The sequence below is a fragment of the Euprymna scolopes genome, chromosome 15, assembly GCF_053919585.1.
Source record: "Euprymna scolopes isolate OS-2025 chromosome 15, ASM5391958v1, whole genome shotgun sequence".
In the NCBI taxonomy this organism is placed as follows: Eukaryota; Metazoa; Mollusca; class Cephalopoda; order Sepiida; family Sepiolidae; genus Euprymna; species Euprymna scolopes.
This window is the reverse complement of record NC_136496.1, coordinates 49929492-49952119: the sequence shown is the minus strand read 5'-3', so window position 1 is coordinate 49952119 and position 22628 is coordinate 49929492. Positions and strand designations below refer to the sequence as shown.

Here is a 22628-nt window from a genome sequence, read left to right as displayed (position 1 = left end):
GAAAAATATATCCAGTTTGGTAGGAAAGTAACTTATCTTGCCTTTGAAAACATTTATTTGCTATATATTTGTTTTTTGACAATTTTTTCGAATCTATGTGTACAGTAATACAAACCCAAATCGATTTTACCCTTTTATAACAACAGTAAATAAGTAAATTCTTTTTATATTAATATAAAAAAATATGCGGTCTCGTTTATGAACATAATAAACGCTTTAAAATAAGTGAAACCACTAAGAACTTAGCCAGTTAGGTAGAAAACGGACACTTAGAAAATCGATTTTATTTAAAAAAAAAAAAAAAAAAAAAAAATATCAAACAAGTAAAAAATTTTTTTTTTAATATTATGGGGGGGGGCTATAGTCTATTTTAAAAAAACAATTTCTCCTTCAAGAACGATCATAAAATGTGTTTTCAATCGATATTTATTCAATAAGGGACCAGTTTTCCTACCTAGCGAAAGGGGACGAGTTTTCCCGAGACGAGTTTTCCCGGGACGAGTTTTCCGGGCACCGTCGACGTCATAGCATTCATGACAGCTGTCTTCGGTGCTTTCGTTCTGTGTAGTCGTTATGTACGTACAGTCTTTTATGTACATATATTTTGAACCTTCTGCCGTTTTTATGTACGAGTCCATTTTTATTTTCTTTAAAAATGACTGTTGCTTCGTTTTTAGTAGCAGTTTTTGTGTGTAGGAAGGTATCAATAACGCCATTTTTAAAGTAACTATGACGCAGTTTCCATTTTCGTCTACGAAAGTGTATTTCTGCGTCTCCTCTTTTTAATGCAACACTGCTGGTTTTTGTTCCGTCCGTCCATGTAGTGGTTTTCTGACTGGAATGTTTGGTCGAAATTTTAAAATTTTCTCATCTCTAATGATGTCAACACAGCGTCAACAAGCAAACACACGTGAGTCCTCCATTTTGAATGTGAACGTATATTCTTCTTCCGCTGCTTTTTTCATAGTGTCCCTACATTTGTAGCGGCAAGACTCTTTTATGAGTCTTTGCAGTAGTTGCACCACATTTTTCGTTTGTTGTTGGCACAGTCTGTAGATATCACGTCGTCGCTGCTAGACTCGTTTTTGTGCTTCAGAGTCACTTCAAAGCTGTCAAGCTCGATTTTAAATACCGAGAACGTTAGTTCTTTGTTGCATATATAGAAAATGGGTCGAACTGGCTAGGTAATCCCTTTAATATCATCGCGATGATTAAAGCATTGTCCACTGTCTGTCTGAGGGCTGTTAGAACGGTTTCTGTTCTTATAACGTAGTCCGTGATACTTTCATCGCTATTCGTTTTGAGAGACGTATAAAGAAATGACTCTAGGCTTCCTTTTTCCTGCGTAATGTTCGCGTTTTTAGAGCTTTTCTTCCATTGTCTGCAGTTTCTCTCATTATCGTCTAGAAACTGTACCAGTTCGGCATACGCTTCCTCATTTCTTTTATCGTCGTGTTCATTTGTAGAGTTTACGCCTAAGATGGCGTCTTTTAGACCGAGCGTACGTAAATGGTCTAAGAATTTTACTTCCCAAATTTCGTATTTGGCTTTATCTCCGTCGAAAGATAATCTGCTCCATCTGTTTCCATTAGCATTCTGGGCCCATAAGTGGTGCATTTTAGTGGAATAGAGATAAAAATGAACAGGAATTCAAAGGAAAATAGACACATGTGTTGACTGATTAGAAGAACTCTTTATTAAGGGGAAGAACAAAAAAGGGAGGTAATAGATACAAGAGTTATCGGACTTTCAAGATACAAGAGTTATCGGACTTTCAACAGTATTTGTTAAAAGCACCTGAGGTAGAGTGGGTGAATGACCAATTGAATAACCTCACTAGCCTCTGGGACCCCCTGATCAATCATGCACCGCCACATACTCGACTTAGGTTACCAAAAGCTCTGGGAGGCGTTAGACAAATAGATTTGAGTGAATTGCAGGCCTGGAGATTACAGAATCTAAGGATAGTGTAAGAGGCAGCATCAGACCATTAGGGTCGATGTGACGCTTTTATTTAACATTAGTATTTTATCCCGGGCAATATCGGGTAATTGGAAGATAGATGTAAGATTTTATTCCGGGTAACACCGGTTAACTAAAAAGATAAATGTTAATATCTTGTGCCGGGCACTACCAGAGAACCTTGCTGGCTTAAATTCTGCCAAAGTATTTTTTTTTCTTTCTTTAAAGCAAAACAATAATAAATGATTTAGTCAAAATGGACAGAATGATAACTTCAAAAAAACATACGTTTTGTTTTCAAGTCGAGCGATGGTGACAAATTCCGATACAGTCATATCCAGTGCAAAAAAGGGAAATATTTTTTTCCTTTGATTGCTTTGAACTAAAAACCACACACACACACTCGTCAAATATATTTGTGACAAGATCAAAACAAAAGATAAATAAATTCTTTGGAGTTAAAATTTCACACACGCATTTGTCGGCTACAAAGAATGTTTTTTTCGAATCAAATATTAAATGATTCGGTGTGACTAAAACCATTTGAAATTTAGATCAAGAGATTTTTCAATTTTCAATAACATATTTTGTCGAGATGTTGACAGAACAATAAATTGTTAATTCCTTTGATAATGACAAGTGTCACATCTAAGCATTTTTTTTTCTTTGGACGCAGTTTTCTTACTCACGCGGTTATCGCATATTACGCAGTTTCTGAATGAGAGAAAACTGGTTATTTTCCATTGGGCGTTTTTGGTTGATCGGGGAGGAGTTAGAATTATTCTTAGATTGTGGGAGGTGGCCAATTGTTGGTCATCAGTCAAATTATCCAATGAGAGACAATCAGACGATTTGGTTATTGAGCATTCTGATTGGTCGGGAAGGAATTGGTAATTGTCGCCCTGCCTAGTGCTGTACTATATAAAGACCAAGAGAGTCCGAAAGAACAGAAGTCGGAGCAAAACAGAGCGAGTCCGAGAGTCAAGCCACCTCACCTCCTCTCTCTCTTTCCCCCCTCGCCTATTGCCTGATAAGTGGAAGCCCCACTTAGAAGTTTAAATGCTTGCTTACAAACTCATACTCCAAATTGTTTGTATATATTTCTTTTATGGTTTTCTTATAACCCAATCTCCGGAGTCTTTGTTATTCAAAATTCTTTGATGTGCTGATGTTTCATTATTTTTTTTTTTTACTTGTGAAACTGCTTCTGTCAACAAGCACCCGGTATCTCCGAAGACGAAATTTCTAGACGATCACAGAAGATCCGGCCTTGTGGACATTGCAGCAAAGACGATTCCACCAACGCACTGAAGAAGGGCTTACTGGGTGACGCGACGGTCATGGTGCGGTTTCATAATTGCTGCTGCGTGACCGGGATTCGACCCTGAAAGGTCGCTACGGCACATCAACCGGAGAGGAAAAAAAAAAAAATCCACAGCACAACATCGTTGAATTCATTCAAGAAGGAACCAGCCATCATCAAAGAAATACGGCACATGAACCAACCACAGCACAACATCGTTAAATGAAAAGAAGGAACCAGCCAGCATCAAAGAACTACGGCACATCGGCCTGGTATTTCGAACATTGCGAACATTGAGCGTGTAACTGCAATACCTCGACCAACGGGAATTCGACCCTCTGGATCTGAAGCGAAGCGGTAAGACCCTCTTATTTTCGTGATTTTTGACTTGGGGTTTTTCTCATTGTGGTTTGGGGTGCCTTGAGGCCTCAATTTTGAAAAAAGAAAGAGAGAATGACTGATAAGAGCGAGGCTTTGGGGGGAGTAGAGAGGGTGACGGCTGAGCCTGAAAGGGAGGAGTCGGAGGGGTCGGTGGCACAGTGGTTGGAGAAAATCCATGAGCGGATAAGTGACTCCTGGTCGGGGGAGGAGAATCAGTCAACGTGTCCGAAAGTGACGGAGAATTTCCGGGCTTTGCTCGGAAACCTACGGATTCGTCACTTCAGAGGGAATCCGGGGGATTTGGTCGAATGGCTGCAGTCTATACATAAAAAGCGGCTTGTATATGGCTTGCAGGATGCAGAGACTGTTCTGCTGGTCTATGAGACGGCCGAAGGGCCAGTCTCGAGATTTATAGGGCGGAAGATGTCTGAAAATGCCGCCCTTACCTGGCCCGTACTCCGTCGTCAACTGGAGAACGAGTAAAACAAGTGAAAGAACGACCATCGAGGCGATGAGGGAGTTGCTCAGACTCAGACAGAAGGCGGGTGAGGAGATGGTAGAACTGGCCGAGAGGGTGTCGGGGTTATCAATGAGGGCGTTTCCGGATGGCGCTGTGAGGGAAAGTGGAGCCATACAGGCTATGCTGGCCGATGTGTTCGGGGAGGCTATCATTGACGGGGACGTGAGGGCAGATGTCCTTAAGGGGAATCCTCTCAAGCTAGAGCATGCCCGGGACTTGGCCCAATCAAGTGAGAGGGTGTGGACTAGAGTTCGCGCCACCCTGTCAAGAGAGTCGGGCGCGTCAGCCCAACCTCAAAGAGGGGGGGGTCCTCACCCAGGCGGACCCGACAAGTCCCATCTCGGCCCAAACCTGAACCCGAGGAAAATTGGGAGAGAGAAGCCAGGCCAAAACCAGAAGCCTGGAAGTCCCGACTTGGGCACTGTCGCCCGACTCCCGGAAGGGGTGAACTAAGGTCACTCTTGGGGGCACCGAGCGAAAGAATGTCCAACTAAATGGGGGGCGCCGCCTTGGTCAGGGGGACCAATGGCACCCAAAGTAGGGAGGTTGGCCAGGAAGCCAAGTGGTGTCCGGCATCGGGAAATAGAAATGTGGGCTTAAAGGCCGCTAGGATAGGGAACTCCTATGCGACAAGGACGAATCAGGAGGAAAACGCAAAAGGGGTCGCTGAAAGAATAAAGGTGATCCCTGTGAGAACAAGACCCTTTGGGTGTTGGAATTGTGGCACTGCTGGTCATGTGGCCCGGGGTTGCCCGAAGCGGAGATGTTGGAGATGCGGACAGGCGGGCCACCTTAAAAGAGGGTGCCCCAATAGTGGGGCATCCCATACGAGAAACAAGAAAGGCAGGTCGGAACGTGGGCGGTCGACTATGATAAAAACAAGACAGAGGCCTGGACCGCAGCTTTTGCACCCGACCTCCCCACACTACGGGTGGCAGGACCAGAAAAGGGTCAAGGTTCGCCATCTGTTGAAAGAAGTCGGTGACCTCACCTGTGAGATGCGGATTGGGGGTCTGAAGGTGTTGGCCCTGGTGTCCCTAAATCAGCTTGGGGGTGTATCAACGTCTGACGGACAGGCGGCCCTGCATCCCGTCGACCTGCAGCTGACTAAAGCGGATAAAACGAAATTGCGCTTGGAAGGGATGACCACCCAAGTTGGGACCTAAAGGTATATGTGGCCCCTGACCTGTGTGGAGATCTGATCTTAGGGGGAGACTGGTTGAAACAGCAGGGGGCGACGATAAGTTTCGACCCGCCAACTCTGTGGGTCGGAGAGGTGAAGATTCCCTTGGGAGGAATTGACCTCCCAGAGGCTCTTCCTATTGTCATCCAGGAAGATGTAGTGATGCCACCCCGAACGATAGTGCCCAGTAAGGGGTGGATCACGAAGAAGGGACGAAAAAGGGGCGAATGTTATCAGATAGGCCCCTTTTCCGGAGAAGATGAAGTTGGTCCCGAGGTGGTGGTCAATGAGGCCGTAGTAGGCAATAACCAGGGTATAAGTTCTCCTGCTGACCAACCAGGCTAACAAGACAGTAAGGATGAAGAAAGGCAGCCTTATAGGACAGGCCCACCCGATCCGTCAGGTTCAATGGGTGGAGGTCGAGAGGACAGAAAATAGCCAACCCACGGGGTTTAAGGGAAAATTTAACCCCGAGGAAATAGTGGTATCTCCCAAACATCTAGGGAAGGTGATGAGAGTGTTGGAAACCAACAGGGATATTGTCGCTATGAACGACACCGAATTGGGACAGACCAGCACTGTGACGATGAAAATAGACAATAGATTTGGTTATTGAGCATTCTGATTGGTCGGGAAGGAATTGGTAATTGTCGCCCCGCCCAGTGCTGTACTAGTAGAGGGATGCGACATTTCCAAGAAAGTCAGAATTAAGACAGATTCCGAAAGAACAGAAGTCGGAGCAAAACAGAGTGAGTCCGAGAGTCAAGCCACCTCACCTCCTCTCTCTCTCTCCCCCCTCGCCTATTGCCCGATAAGTGGAAGCCCCACTTAGAAGTTTAAATGCTTGCTTACAAACTCATACTCCAAATTGTATATATTTCTTTTATGGTTTTCTTTTAATACAATCTATATAACCCAATCTCTGGAGTCTTTATTATTCAAAATTCTTTGATGTGCTGATGTTTCATTATTATTTTTTTTTACTCGGTATCTCCGAAGACGAAATTTCTAGGCGATCACAGAAGATCTGGCCTTGTGGACAGCAAAGACGATTCCACCAACGCACTGAAGAAGGGCTTACTGGGTGATGCGACGGTCACGGTGTGGTTTCATAATAGACTTCATAAGGTAGTGATTACAGGAGCGGGAGTGAGCACACTAGTAATGATAATTGTGCTGTTGCTGGCGATTGTATGAAAAGGACGAATGTAAGAAGGAAGCAAGGAGATGAGCATCTCGGGGCTGATTGCACAAATGACAATGGAGACCCTGGTTTGAACCCGCCTGTGATTTTGGAAAATGCGATTGCTGCTGACGAAATTGAAGGGTATTCCGAAAACCTCCCCGATGCTGAGAGACAGGAACTGAAGACGGCTCGAAGATTTCTTTCTTTTCTTTTCCCTCTAGTTTATCAAAATTCTTGCAGGAGTCTGAAACTGAAAAATCCCAACGATAGCTTGAATGACCATCTATTGAGATGAGAAGAAGTCCTCAGTTGAAAGAAATTCTTACAAGATCTGAATTGTGAAATTATGGGGTGGACTTTCAACCAGGGTTGCGGAGTTGGAGTCGGAGGTTTTAGCTGGAGTCAGAGTCGGAGTCGGATTTCTAAGAGTACAAGGAGTCAGAGTCAGAGTTTTTTATCCAACTCCGACTCCTTAAGTCCAATGAATTTATTTTTTTACATGCTTTCCCTGTTTGGTTTTATCAGTTTTATTATTACATTTTCTAACCAATCAAGGCACATTGCCAGTTCTATCAGGGATCTAAGTTTCAGGGGTACTATGTAGGGAGTTTAGCAGAGTTTACATTACACTTGCATGTCAGTACAGTTGGGGAAGCACATCTAAGACTGTAAACGACCAAGTTCTCTCTGATTCTCTCACCTCTGATCTTGAGCAAGTGGTACCATTGTACCACTTGAAAGAGGTGGCTTGTTACTTTTAATGCATCTAAAACCAAGCTTTTATCTTTACATAATCAACGCTCTGATCCCCATCTGGTATCAATTGAAATGAATGGCTCTCGTCTTGGGGAGGCGTCATGTTTTGACAAGCTTCTGCGCTTGACCTTTACTCCTGATCTTAAATGGAATGCATACATTAAATCCGTTGCCAAGGCCGCTGGAAAAATGGTGGGATCTTTCTACCGATACAGTAGATATCTCACTATGGATGCAATTCTCTATATAAAAGCCAGGTACTTCCAAGGATGGAGTTCTGTTGCCACATTTGGGCAAGATCTGCTAGAAAGGACTTATCCTGCCTTGATAGAGTTCAAAATAGACTTCGTAGCCTCGTAGGGGATATCCTTTTCTCTTCCCTGCAACCTCTTTCTAACAGAAGAGATGTTGTGAGTTTGTTTTATTGTTATTTCATGGCAAGTGCTCGGTTGAGCTCCAATAGATCGTCCCCACTCACCAAACATTCACAAGAAACACTCGTCTAGCAGAAAACACTATCACTAATTTCCCCCACTCTTTATCTGTGTCTAAACCTAAACGGAGATTCCGTGAGCAAAGCTTCTTTCTTAGAACTGCACGCCTATGGAATTGTCGTCCGTTTTCCTGCTTTCCAGCTGACTACAATATGGTTGTCTTGAATTCTAACGTAAACATGTTTTTGATGAGCCGTTCCATATAAGTTAACAAATTTACCGAATTTCCATTACTAACGATTACTATATTGTCCAATTTCTACTGAACACTCTTTAACCCTTATCCTCGAGTGGCCTCTTGGCCTTGATAAGTGGTGACGCCCATGTAAAAAAAAAGAAAAAAAGAAAAAGCAGGAACTTGGAAGAAAATGCCAAAGTCTAGCACTTCTGTGGAAGAAGCTATGTAAGCTTTCTTACATCTGGGGATCTCTACTGTGTAGGGGTGGGACTTTGCTGCTTGTCGGGTTTGTCAGAGGTATTTTCATCGAGAGGGTACAAGAGCTTAGAGTTCGTCAGAGCATCCACCATTAAAATACTTTTAAAACAAGTAGAGGGATGCAACATTTTGTTGATGGGACAGGGGTTGAAGCTTATATAACAGTTCACAATCTATCAGGTTGGTGACTCTCTTTTGAACACTTTCCAGGAGCGTGAGACTAGTAGCAGATGCACTAGCTGAAATGTAACAGAAGTACTCGATACATGGGTGGATGGTGGCTTTGTAGAGGTACAGGATACTTTCAGGCATAAGTAACTTTCTAGCACGGTAGAGAGAGCCCACCTTAGCAATGATCTCAATGTATTTATTTTAACTCATACTCCCTGTGAATGTTAAGCCGAGGAGTTTGAACAAAGTACTTTCAGGTAATGTATCTTCAGCCATAGCTATTGGTGGTTGGTAAGGTTTCATGTAATTATTAAAGGAAACAAGCTTTGTCTTGGCAGCATTGAACATTACCATCCATTTATGACCCCATTACACTACAGACTGAAGGTCTTCCTCTAGGGTTTCCGCCATTGCCTTAGATAGTTGCTCATTAGTTTTCCGCACGTGCCTGCTATAGAGTTCTGTGAAGTACTGTTGCCATATTTGGGCAAGATCTGCTAGTCATGTCATCGGCAAATATACCCATGTCAGAGACAATTTTATCAGATAAGGATCAGTCCCTGAGGTATATCTGCATTTGTATCATATTGTTTGGATGTACGGCCATCGTGGACAGCCAGGATTCTTCTTTTATTTAAGAAGGATTTAATTATGTTAAGCATTCGTCCAATAGTACCATGGATTTTGTTCTCATAAGACCATCGTGCCATACCCTGTCAAAAGCCTTAGATATATATATATATATATATATATATATATATATATATATATATATATATATATAGGGCTACTGCCCTCCACTCCCCTGCCTTATTCAGTGTTTGGTATATACGTTCAGAGATTAGTAGAACGGGCTTGCCTAAATCCATATTGATGGTCAGAAGTTTAGCAGCTGTAAGGTGGTAGAATAGAGTTTGATTAATTAAAGACTTAAATATTTTGGCGAAAAGCTTGAGGAGGTTAATTGGGCAATAATTTAATGGGTCAGTTCGTTCACCAGAGATTTTGTAAACTGTATTCCAGAGATTTTGTAAGCTGTCAGGAAAGCAAGATTTGCTAAGGCATTTGTTAAAGAGTTTAGAGAGAACTGGAGCAATCTCAGCTGGAGAATTTTTTTAATAGCACAGCCGGGATGAGATCAGGTCCACATGCTTTTGAAGTGTTTAAGTTTTTATGATATCATGTACTTGAGAAGGGGTGATTTTCAGATCAACTTGTGTGGTTTCTGTCTGCCGAGAAAAAATCAGGAAGGGAATGGTTTGCTGGGTCCAAGGTAGAGTTTGAGGGAAAATAATGGGCAAACATATTGGTTTTGTCAGTTGCTGTGCAAACAACCTCATGATTGTTGGATAGTGAGAGAATTATTGATTGCCCATTATTTACTATATTATTGTAGATTTTCCAGAAATTATGAGTTCCTAATTTCTGCGCTTCAATGCGTTTCCTGATGGTATATTCACACTTAGCTGTTGCTGCTTCTTTCTTACAATTACTTCTAGCTTCTATATACTTTGTCTGTTTGTACAGAACTTATGCTGGAAAAATCACGGTATGCATGTTGTTTCTGAGCAATGACAACTGCGCAAGTAGAAGTAAACCATTGAGGAAAGTGGGGGTTGCGATAGAACTTCCATGTAGGAACATGTGCTTCAATTGCTGCTTTGAAACATTTAGTTTGCACACTATTCTGCAGGAAGAGAAATAATGGCATCCAGTCAGCCTTATTTTAGTACGTTGTCATTTGGAGCAATGGCTCTTCAACTTGGGGTCGAGAGTTTAGAGTGATTCTATCATTATCACAGCATGATCAGCATTCTTAAGTGGGCAATCAGCATTTGTTACACAATCCTCAGAATCTCTTGTCAGAAATAGATAAGAAGTGAGGCTTGCTGTTCCTGGCGATCTGGGAGATGGGTTAGGAATGTGTCAAGGAATGAGATATAGCAAAGTTATGGATGATGCTACTAGCTGTGTCAGTGTAGTTAGAGAAGCCAAGCAAATTTCTGTGGCGTGCGTTAGAGTCACTAAATACATGTATTTGGGTGCTAGTGTCAAGGGAGAGTGCTACATCTATGCTGTCAGAGACATGATTGATTATAGTTGAGTCCTGGGTTGATGGAGAGCAATAAAGAAAATACAGATATCTAACGTTATGTTGTAAATTTAGTTTAAAGCACATGAAGGCCTGGTCACCTGATTCTAGTTTAGATTCCCTAAACATGGGGAGGGTGTTACAAATAAGTCCGTTCCTGTTAAAGTCCTTACGAAAAAGTGGAAGATAACTAGACATGTTAAAGATGTTAGAGGGATTGGAGGAGTGCAAGTTAGTTTCACTTAGTGCTAATATATCCGGGGAGTTTGCTAGGAGAAATGATTCTACATCATCTAAGTTAGTTCTAAGTCCTCGGATATGTGTAAATGCAAGTCCCAAGGGAGGAGGCATGAGTGTGTGTCTAGTTGAACATTATTTTGGATTAAGCTGTCATTTAATTCTATTTAGTAGTTTCAGATCTAGATTGAGGTGCTAGGCAAAACGGATGTGCATAGCCACCATCATGCAACACGAGTAGACCATCAGCCAGCTCCACATCCACATGAATGTGGCCTCGGGTATGCCCACCAGAGATGAGTGCAGGGTGCCTTTCCATGCACGACATGGCATTACAAATATCCCGATATTACACAATTGATGACAGAACAGCCGCTCTAAGTGCTATCAACGAGTTAGGGCTCCTGTACTCTCAGTTGGAAACAGCAACCAGCAACTGTCAAACCGGTACCCTCAAACCTGTCCGACAGGAGTGGCCCAGTCCAATCATGTTTGCATATATGGTAAATTAGCACACCCAAGATGCCCAGTTATAGGAGAAGGGAATAAGGCAAATGTGGGAGATGGCATTCATTGCCCTGGTCAGGCAAGTCCAACATAAACAAACTCCTAACAAACCGCTCCCTCTATCAAAACCCTCAATACTAATGATTACTACAATACTATCTCATTGATTACTGTACATGCAATAACCCTTATCCCTGAGTGGCCTTCGAGTCTTGATAAGTGGTGACCTACATGTAAAAAAACAAAAAAAGAACAAAAAAAAAAACAAGGCCAAGCACTGGGCATCTCTAATGAGTCCTTCTGGTTGCACCTCTGCTCCTGGCTAATAGGCAAAGAAGGAGTATGGAGTATAGATAGGCAGAGCCTATCTGCTCCTTAAGCAGTTTAGGTTTGCAAACCGGTGATTTGATCAAGTCACCAGCTCTAGGGAGGTTGTTGTCCAGGAATGAGGGGGCCTCCCTCCCCTGTTTGGTGCCAAGACGCATGAGGTCAGTGGCACAGGTTTACAAATCGGAGGTTTCCTTATCCTAGATGGATAACCTAACCAGATCCATCAGCACTGAGAGGGTTTTCAAAGCAAGATATTTCTATGCTCCCGCATGGATAGTAAGGATTGGTAGAGTTAGTATTAAAGAATTAGTATCTGCTTTGAAGTTACACTCCTCAGAATAGGATTAAGATTGGTTACGTTTTTAAAGGAGGTATGTATGAATGTGGGGTGTAGATTAAAGGTGAATATCTACTAAGGTTAAGCAAAGATCAAATATGGTTTGTGGATTAGTGACTAATTGGAAAATTATAGTATAAGGGTTACGGTGCGTTTCAAAATGTGCTTTAGGTGTTAGTTTTGAAGTAAACTTTATCCCATCTAATGTAAGAAAGATATAGTTGCTAGTTAATATAGATCACTTATAATCTGGGCACAAACTGTCACTATTAGTTATCTATTTAATAGATATTCTATAGAGTATAAATATAGGTTAAGCTAATGCATGCCTTAGCAATAGAAATCTATAGATGTTTAGTATTTATCGATTTTGAAAAGGTCAGCCTACTAAAGTTTAGGACCAGAAGCTAAACCCTCCTCTAAAGGTACGTTCAAAGTATGTGATTTTATATCAGCTTGGGGAGAAGAGCAATTGGTTTTTTGTCCAGTTGAAACAGGAGAGATAATATCTTACAAAAATACAGCATTAATATACAATATAGATATACAGTGACTTGGGGAGGATTTAAGAGTATAAGGAGTTTTAATTTTATCACGCAAAACAGACAGGAAGGAGTCTTGGAGGCAAAGCAGTATCCCTTTAAAGCAGACATTCTAAGTTTATAGAATAAGTTAAAATAACGAAGAGATGAAAAAAATTACAATTAAATTTTATTATGCTTTCAGTTCAAAAGGAACTACAATATTTTGGGATAGGTAACATTCTTTTGATAAAAAGTGATAACATTCTTTCGATAAAAAGTTCCGGCGGTGAATTGCTCATCTCGCCATAACACTTTCCTAGACATGGGACCAAAAATTAGCCTTTTTCGTCCAAGTGGTGATATGCCTTGTTAGGAGTTAACATTAAATAAATAAATAGAGCAGGTAGACTGTATATGTGAGTATATTTATCATACAAGTGAATGTTAAACATAAAAAATGATGTACATGAAAAGTAATTATAAAATGCTGAATAGATGTGGGAGGCTGGTATATGGATTTATAGTATAAATTTCTACATAGAGGTCAAGGAGTCGGGAGTCGAAGTCGGAGTTGGGAGTCAGAGTCTAAGATATCAAAGGAGTTGAAGTTGGAGTCGGAATTCTAGGAATTCAAGGAGTCGGAGTCGGACTTTCACCATCCGACTCCGCAACCCTGCTTTCAACTGCGACTACTTAAGGTGAGAAAGACTTCCCCTAGCTTAATAAAAAGCGGGTCCTTGACCCTGATTAGGGCTGTATACCCTCTAATTATGAGACTGTGCTATTAATAACAAAGTATGAAAAAAAAATCTTGTGAATTATGACTGAAGCTCTGTTGGAAAATTTTTTTTGAATTATGACTGAATTTTTGAAAAAAAAAATGGTAAAAGGGGAATAACCCTTCGAAACAAATCGAGTAACTTTTCTTTTATTAAAAAAAACAAACTTGTCAAACAGGGGAAATAACTCTTATGAAAAAAGGAATGACAACTAATTAGTGAACTTTTTGCATTTTATTGAGTAACATTTATAAATGGTGATTATCTTTGAATTATTAATGTGAATTGGGAAAAATAAAAACACAAACAAAAAAAACTTGCATGTGAAAAGAAAAAAGAGACTAAATTACTTGATGAACCCGTGGACTTTTACATTTTGTTATTCTTATCAACTTTGTGTTTTCTGAAACCAGTGAACTGACTTTCTTGTGAACTTTTATATGGAAAAGGGGAGAACCCTGATTGAAGGGTGATTGTATATATGTTATCTTTCTTTGACAGGTTAATTGATGATGGGAGGTGTGAAAATAAAATCTGACGGCAAACTGTGGAAAGGATGGAGCGGTGTATTGAGGAATTAGACTCCATTGGTTCTATCAAAGCAATGCAGTCTAAGGGGGCGAATGTAATGTGATCGACCTGAGAGAGCGCTTTGCCCCTCATTCGGGAGCTTCAGACTTCCCAGGGACCTGAAGAAGGCTGGGTAACTATGCTAGGATTGCTTAATTAATCCCGGACGACAGCGGATATCACAAAGGCTTGAAATTGAAATATGTAGATATATTTTGCTTTATTGTTTGAAAAATCAGATATATATATTTTGTGTTATTGCCAAACTCAGTGATATAATTGATATTGAAAAAAGATAAAAATATCGCTCCCTGAAGATGTGACCTCTCCAAACAGAAGAAGATTTGAGACTTTGAAAAACGTGCTAAGAACTGAACAATATATTGTAAAAAGACTGTAAATATTTTTGTGAATTTAATTTTCATAGAATAGAAAATCAAGTGTCTGTTTTCTTTCTTGCCTGCGTGAGCTTTGCTATGCGTTTTCAGCATACCAGGAATCTGATGTGCTGACCTCTCAGGGAATCAGACATCACGAGCCGAGTTTTTTCCGAAGAGGTCCTTGCGTGACGTCCCACACTCTCAATGTTAGTTAAATTAGCAAATGACATCCTATAAGTTGGTGATCTTGCTGTGAATTCAGGACCTAATGAGTGCTCAAGCAGAATACAGATCGGGCATTCACATGCAACATCGGCACTCTCCACAAACTACTCGTGGTTCTCATAAAATTTCTTATAAATTTTGTAAAAAAAAAATTGTGGATTATTTTATTTTAAAAAAATCAATGCATGAAAAATGTTACAAAAAAAACAAAACAAAAAGGAGAAAAGAAAAAAGAACAAAACTAATCTTTCTTTTCCAGTCACCTAATAAAATAGGACAAGCTGGTGACTTTGACTTCAATAAAATGGCGACGCATGCTTAAACCTCATCACAAACTAGTGACACTGGTCTTAATAAAGTAGCAATTTATGCCAATAATTGCTCAAACATCAAAAAATTAAACAAAACATGGCTTCCTACGAATCAGACTGCAACTACAATGAATAAGCCTCACACACGGTTAGACAGAATGTTGGACAATTCGCCCACCAAAGGGATTTTACTTATATCATTGCCAGTAGTGATTATCAACGCATGTTTAACACCAACACTCCTATTTAATTTGTGATACAATGGAGGCAGATGCTCTAACATCAACCATGCCCACACAAGCCATATTGGAGATATGGCCATTTTTGGCATGTATAGAATTTAATAACGCCCCAGCTCCTTGGTCAAACATGCACAACATCCTCAGAAAGGAGTTTATCGCATGTGAAAAATTTCCAACCATGCCACAACACCTTCAGAATGAGTTCATTACAAGCACATCACATTCTTACACAATGTTGATACACCACATCCACATATTGATGCTATTCATGCAATCAATAATACTGATCTCCAACCGATTGTAGCAGACCAAGGAATGATAAAGAATTATATAACCAACAACATTTTGCTCAACTCCTCGGTATACTCCAGACTGATTTTATTTTCACATAGTTTAGAACTCTAGTAGAGTGAAAAATAGATACAACATTGAAAAGCGCACTTACCTGGTTGATTAAGGCAGGTAGTCTCATCTTGATTGCAAAATTATGTTACGTCATTTTGCTGCTCATCCGAGCCTGGTAGTTAAGACTTTGTAAGAAGTGGTAGGGAAAAAATCGTCTGTAAAAATTATCATTAGTTCATGATTTTAGGTCCATTTAAACAATGTTTCAATAGAAGAGGTGGGTTGAAGAGGTAAAACCAAAATCAACATTCTTTACTGATTCATCATTATCATCATCATCGGCATCATAGCGTTGAGCCCCTGGAGGGGCATAAGGCCATCCACAAGAGTCCAGCAGCATCCATGGTCTTGGGCAATTCGTTCCAGCCCCCCCCCCCAGGAGTAGCCAGTCTGCTAGGTCTCTTCTCCAGGTGTTCTTTGGTTGGCCTGAGGGTTTCAGGTCATCTTCTTCTTCTTCTTTTTCTTCTTCTGCTAGTACTTGGTTGGTTCTCCCCCCCTCCCCAGAGATCTGTGTTACTGATGGTAGTTGGCCAGTGGATCTTTAGACTTTCTTCGAAGGCATGAGTTGATAAAATTTTGCACTCTTCTGATGGTGGTCTTTATTGTTCTCCACATTTCTACTCCATACAGTAGGACTAATTTGATGTTGGAATTGAACGGGTGGATTTTGGTGCAATGTTCTTGAGAACTATGAACGATGCTCTTGCCTTTCTGATGCGGGTCTTAACGTCTGCATTTGTTCCTGCCCGCTGCTTGATCACACTCCCAAAATATGTGACGATCTCGACCTCTTCCAGATTGTTGTTACCCAACTTCACTGCCTCTGTGCAGTTGAGAGGCGTATGTAGGTATGTTCTGCATCTATTGCTGCTTGTGCTTCTGTCGTCGTTTTTGTCTTTTCTTGCCATTGACTGAGTGATAAGGTGGATGACAGAGAGATGGCATCCAGTGGACCCTCTGGACTCAGCTGGACGACCTTGACTTCGCTGATGACCTCGCTCTGCTCTCCCACAAGTAGCAACAGAACATTCTTTGTTGATTAGAAAAACAATATTACATCAAGAAAAAAACAAGTAAATTATCTCAAAAGTACCATAACAATATTGGGTGCCATATTAATAAAAATATTAAAAATGAGTCCATCGTGCATAATAGATTTGCTCGAACTGAAGTTTTCAGTTTAAACATGCCTACGTTTGTGGGGTAAAATTAGAATCAACCAATGAGAAAGGCTGTAATTAAAACAATGTGTTAAACAAATCAATCCATGAAATGACATGATTCAAGTCATGTAATTTCTCACACACTGCCAAAGGAGCAAAGAAAAAGTAATGGATATCTATTACGTTTTTTCTAAATATGAATACAAGGTAAATATGTATTAGACTATCAATTAGGTGAGAAGTAAATAATTCAGGTGCTCACAAGGACTCAACTAACTATTGTATTTTTTTAAAAAAGGAACTATATATGTTTCTGTCTGGTTATGGCAAATGAATTTATAACCAATAAACCTAGTATTACCTATATATATATATAAATAATAATATATATAAAGTATTACCTAGATTACCAATATATTAATAACAAGAATGATAACTTGAACATAAGTCAAATGACAACTTAATAAATTCTGAATTAAGAGCTTAGTGTAATACTTTTTCCAAACAATTCGGACAAATCTCCGCAAGAGTACCCTATTGTTTCGCCCCAACACGGTCAAAATGATACCAACTGTCACTGGTGTCACAGCACACCGCAGGAGATGATCCGTCATTTGCGACGAAACAAATTGGAAAGAAGAAGGAACCACCTTCCTCCATACATTCTGCTGAAGATGACACAGAAACAGTGTTAAAATCCAGGGGTTTTAAGGAATGAACCTGTTTGGAACTGTTCCTTAATACACAGGCCGAGTGAACTTTGCCATCATTCCCATTAATAAATCTAAGTACATTGCTAAGACTCCAACATGGTTGAGTTTTATTTCGATATTTAATTTATATGATTCCTTCTATCAACACCTTCTGCATGCGAATGCCCGATATATTAGCATCAACCTTTCTGAAGGACAATAAGTAATTGTTATGCCATATTTTTTAGAATTGGAATTGAAGCACAGGTATATTTCAAAATACCTGTGCTTCAATTCCAGAGATTGCACAAGTTTTGCTCTACTGGAAGGATCAGTGTTGAAATTTTAATAAAGAAATAATTTTTATTTATTCTTTTTTATTTACACACATTCAACATTCGACATTTAGAGAGAGGAACGCACTCCTTGACCGGCCGTTTGCAGGTCACTTCATCATCATCATCGTTATAATTCTCTTCCAGCAGTCCTTTTAACGAAATGTTCAGTCTTTCTTTGACAAAATGTCTTTTTTTTTTCTTTTCTGCACAAACAAGAAGTTTCTTTGACCTTGGGAGAAAGAATTACAATAATTTCCCTTTGAGAAGGCTCAGATACCTTTAAATTCAAAGGAAAGAAACAGAAACCCATAAAGCCGTTTTGATTCCTATCTGAGCCTGGTAGGAACCCTCTGGAGGGGAGGAGGAATGGGCCTTTGCCTATTTTCGTCAGTTCGAGTATGCACTGCCTGCGAGGAGGAAGTGTTATTTCGGGTCCGTCAAAAGGATTTTTGACGTTAAATTATTACGTTTTTTTTTTTTTTTCTCTCCTGCTTTGGAGAAAGACGTTTGTTTAGAACTCAATTAAACTAAACTTTTAACGTAATTTTATTCACAGTCATTAAAAGACAACTAGTTTCTTACGACTGGAAAATTAGTACCAGTTATTAAAAGGCAAACAAGAGTCTTACAACTGGTAAATTATTAGTCTCAACTAACGAAAGAAACCGCTGTATTTTGAACAAAAATTAATTTCGCTGACGAGACGAACAAAATATCGGCTCTAGAAAGAAAATCCCCCCTTTCTTCTAGAAACTTGAAAGATTATTCAACTGAAGTTTCCTTCAAAAGGGAAATCTTTCATAATACAAGAATTTACCCCGTATTTGTACACAAAGCATACCAAAGCGGCTTTATGGGTTTCTGTTTCTTTCCTTTGAATTTAAAGGTATCTGAGCCTTCTCAAAGGAAAAATTATTTTAATTCTTTCTCCCATTTAAGGTCAAAGAAACTTTTTGCTTGTGATTCCTTTCAGAAAAGAAAAAAAAACATTTTGTCAAAGAAAGATTGAACATTTCGTTAAAAGGACTGAATTAAAAAAAAGGACAGTTTTTTGTTTTTTATATGTTCTTTTCCTTCAGCCTTTCTTACAAGTAAGAATTGTCGTCTTTTTTGTATTATTTTTTAAATTTATTTTAAATGTTTCTTAATGCTTTTTTTATTGGGAAATAAAAGATAACTTTTTGTTTTAATAAACTTGGATCATTTTAAACACATTCGGGTCTGTATTTCTTTTGTTCATTTCCATTAGTTTCCCTTCTCCAACAAATTTGGTTTAAATGCCTTTTTTCTCTTTTCTTTGTTACCATGAAAAACGGATTTTGGTTACGAACCCAAAATTCCGTTATTTTGCCTTTATTATTTCAAGTCTTATGCGTTTACAAACAGCATAAGACATTTTCTTTTAAACCTCTACTTTGCCTTTTATGTTTTCAAATTCTTATGTATTTACGAAATACATAAGACACTTCTCTAAAATTTTCTGAATTTTGCTTTCTTCTTTTAAGTCTGTTTCCAACCACGTGGGAGCTCTTAAATTCTCCCGCTATTTCAACTTGTCTACATTACGTCAGCATATAAGTTGAGACTTTTGTTTTTTTTTGTTACTATTTTAGACTCTAAAAATTTTACATTTGAGCAAGACCCATTTAATGTGATCCGGTTATTGATTGCTTTATTTCAATTTTTGTATGTAATTTTGTAAGCTATTTCCCACCATTTTTGCCTGGCTCCCACCTCCTCCCTTGACCGAATTTTTGCCTGCCTCCCACCTCCTCCCTTGACCGAATTTAGGAAAACTCGTCCCCTTTCGCTAGGTAGGAAAACTGGTCCCTTATTGAATAAATATCGATTGAAAACACATTTTATGATCGTTCTTGAAGGAGATATTGTTTTTTAAAATAAACTATAGCCCCTATAGTAATTTTACTTGTTTAATGTTTTTTTGTTTTTTTTTTTTAAATAAAATCGATTTTCTAAGTGTCCGTTTTCTACCTAACTGGCTAAGTTCTTAGTGGTTTAACTTATTTTAAAGCGTTTATTATGTTCATACAAAGTTAATTACAAATTTTGTTTTGTTCTATTTTTAACAATGTTTTTTGGAGTCATAAAAACAATAAAAAAAACAAAACCCAAAAATTAAAAAACAGGGAGTGATTCGATTCTTCGTTACGCTTTTGGTTTTGTTTTTTAATTATGATAGTTTTTTGTTATGTTTTTGTTTTCTGTCATACCAAATGCACTCATGTGTTATTTAAAATTATGATTTTATCAATTATCAACATTTATTGTCGTCCTGTCAAATTTTGCAAAAATTAACTAATAAATTAAAAGCGAAATATTTTTTTGGCGCGAGAGATGCTAACAATCTCTCGTTAACTCATTTTTAATTTTTACTTCAAAATTCTAACATCAATAAGAAAGAGAGAAAGTAATCACTGAAATGATAAAAGAAGAATGAATAAGAATGCCTTTCGTAAAGGTTTTATCAGCTTAAAATATATACACGTGTTTGGCAAAATCAATCTGGCGGAATCCTTAGTTCTGGCCAAGGGGAATAACTATGATTCATTTCCTGAAGGGTTACAGTGATTTATTATAACATTTTCCCCTTCAACAATAATTAAGTATGGAATTACAGAAGTTAAATTTAGTCTATTCAGTACTAGGTTAAAAAGTCCTTATATTTACTTGGAAATCGCCGCATTCTGGACGATCTCCGCACTGACTCACAGGGATTTTTGTTCTCAGCATCCACATCGTCGCTAGTATGGATATGTTCAGGATCAGGTAAGGGATTCTTCTCCTCCACGTCGATATTGTTTTCGTCAGGTGGCGGTTCTTTACGGGCTTCAGGGCTTGCAGTATTGTTTTCATCGTGTTCGTCTTCTTGGTTTGAGGAGTTAGGGGCCAGGTCTCGCACATTGACAGTAGTTTCCGCACCAGAGGGTAGTCGTACATGAGCATAGTAGGGGTTGATGTCTAATAAGGTAGCAGGGGTTACTGGAGGGTCGAGCTTACTAGACTTTTCTGACATATTTCTGACATGGTTTCTGACATATACTGGGCCTGGTTTCGCCCAAGTGGGAACAGAAGTTCCGGAGGAAGATCTACGACTATATTTGAACATTCTCTCATGAGGAGTCGTATTGGTGGCAGTGCATAGTAACGACCTGATTGAATGGAGAGCGTTTGGTAGTATATCTTCCCAATGAGGCAGTTTCATGTTGCTAGAGTGTAAGGTCGTTTGGATGGCCTTCCATAAAGTTCCATTGAGCTTCTCAACTTGCCCGTTACCCTCAGGGTGATACCTACTTGTTTTAGAGGTGGCGATACCTTTGCCATGTAAGTAATCTTTGATTTCTCCTGCAAGGAAGTCGGCAGCCCGGTCAGTGTGTATCATATCGGGCATGCCAAAAATAGCAAATAGTTGGTTTAGGCAATGGATCACGGTTTTACTAGTCATATCGTTACAGGGGAAGGCAAAGGGAAAGCGAGTATATTCATCAATTATGGTGAGTAAGTATTTGTTACCACGTACAGAAGTAGGTAAAGGGCCTTTAAAGTCGATGTTTAGTCGCTGGAAAGGTAGTATAGCCTGTATGAGTGTTCCTTTGTTACACTGGCAAATTTAGGTTTCAAATACTGACAGGAGGGGCACGAGTCTGTTATGTTTTTAATTTGTTTTAAAGAGAAAGGAAGGTTTCTTGTCCGGATGAAGTGGCTGAGTCGCGTGACTCCAGGATGGCATAGTGTAGCATGCAAGTCGCGGAGGTCTTGCAAAGTGTGCGTTAATGCAGAGATGCGAGAAAACGTATCAGCAGCTGTATTTTCCGTTCCTAATGATGATTTTGAATTGTGATAGTTCGATCCGCCAACGACATATCTTATTATCTTTAATTTTTGATTTTCTCTTATTATCGAACATAAAACTGACGCTCTTTTGATCTGTAATAACTTTGTAACGAGTAAGAAGTGTCGCCACTTTCGAAGAGCTTCGACAATCGCAGCAGCTTCCTTTTCGACCGCGTGATGTCTAATCTCGTTCGGGCTTAGTGTCCGAGAAAAGAATGCAACAGGTCTACCCTGTTGGTTCAGCGTAGCAGCAATGCAGTATTTACTGGCATCAGTTTCCACTACAAATTCTTTGTCCGGGTCAACAGTTATAAGGGTGGCATTACTTAAGTCGGTCTTCAGCGTCTGAAAAGAATTTAGAATAGACGGGGGTAGTGGAAACTCCCTGTTATGGTTCAGCGGCAGTATCTTATCAGAAAAATTTTGAATGAATTTACTATAGTAAGAGAACATACGAATTATTCGTTTTTGCGACTGTAAATTTAGAGGCGGTGGCATTTCAAGGAGTGGTTTTAGCCTCAGGTAATAATCAGGAGTAATTTGGTTGTTCTGGATTGTGTACCCAAGAAGTGTGATAGAAGTAGTAGAAATGATGCTCTTACTTTGGTTGAGTGTGATGTTGCATTTTTTTGCTACATTATAAAACCTTTGAAGGTTGTAATCATGTTCTTGTTGATCCTTTCCGCATATCGTGACATTGTCTACATACACAAAAGTATCTGTTAATTTTTCTCTTTCTACAATGCCATCGATGCATCTTTGAAAGGCACTCAGTCCGTTAGTGACTCCAAAAGGGATACGAGTAAATTGGTAAAGTTTTCCATTTACTTCGAATGCTGTGTATTTCCAATCGGCGTGACTAATTGGGATTTGATGGTAAGCAGACTTCAGGTCAAGTGTTGTAAAAACGTTGTATCGAGCTATGTCATCAATCATTTTAGTAATGTTAGGCATGGGATAGGCATCTAGTTCTGTAAATCTATTTATGGTGTCGCTGTCTGTAGTCGGCCACCATTCTTTTTTTTTGATTCTCGTTAGAGGTCACTAAAACTTGGGCTCGCCAAGGAGATAGAGGGCTCTATTATGCCTTCCCTCAGCATTCTGGCAGTTTCCTCTTTAATAAAAATGTTGTCAGTGAATGAGTGACGACGAGATTTGGTGGCAATAGGGGTCGTCCGAGTAGAAAGATGAGAGAAGAGGGGAGGAGGAGAAATTTTGATACATGGAAAACTGTTACTCTTACCCATCGCTC

At 39.6% G+C, this 22628-nt stretch overlaps 1 protein-coding gene across 3 annotated transcripts in view; it reads left to right on the top strand.

Moving 5' to 3' along the window:
- The first annotated feature begins 775 nt into the window (after positions 1–775).
- Positions 776–22628, top strand: part of LOC145293822 (uncharacterized) — a 564435-nt gene continuing 542582 nt past the window's right edge. For 2 of the 3 annotated variants that reach the window (XR_013869774.1, XM_080140456.1), the window contains exon 1: positions 865–910. Coding sequence is in view for 2 of the 3 variants with exons in the window: in XM_080140456.1 (XP_079996582.1) it covers positions 877–910 (34 nt within the window). In the remaining variant the exon portion in view is untranslated. Of the gene's footprint in view, positions 911–22628 lie in introns of all 3 variants that reach the window. The other variant, XM_080140462.1, reaches the window with a different exon arrangement.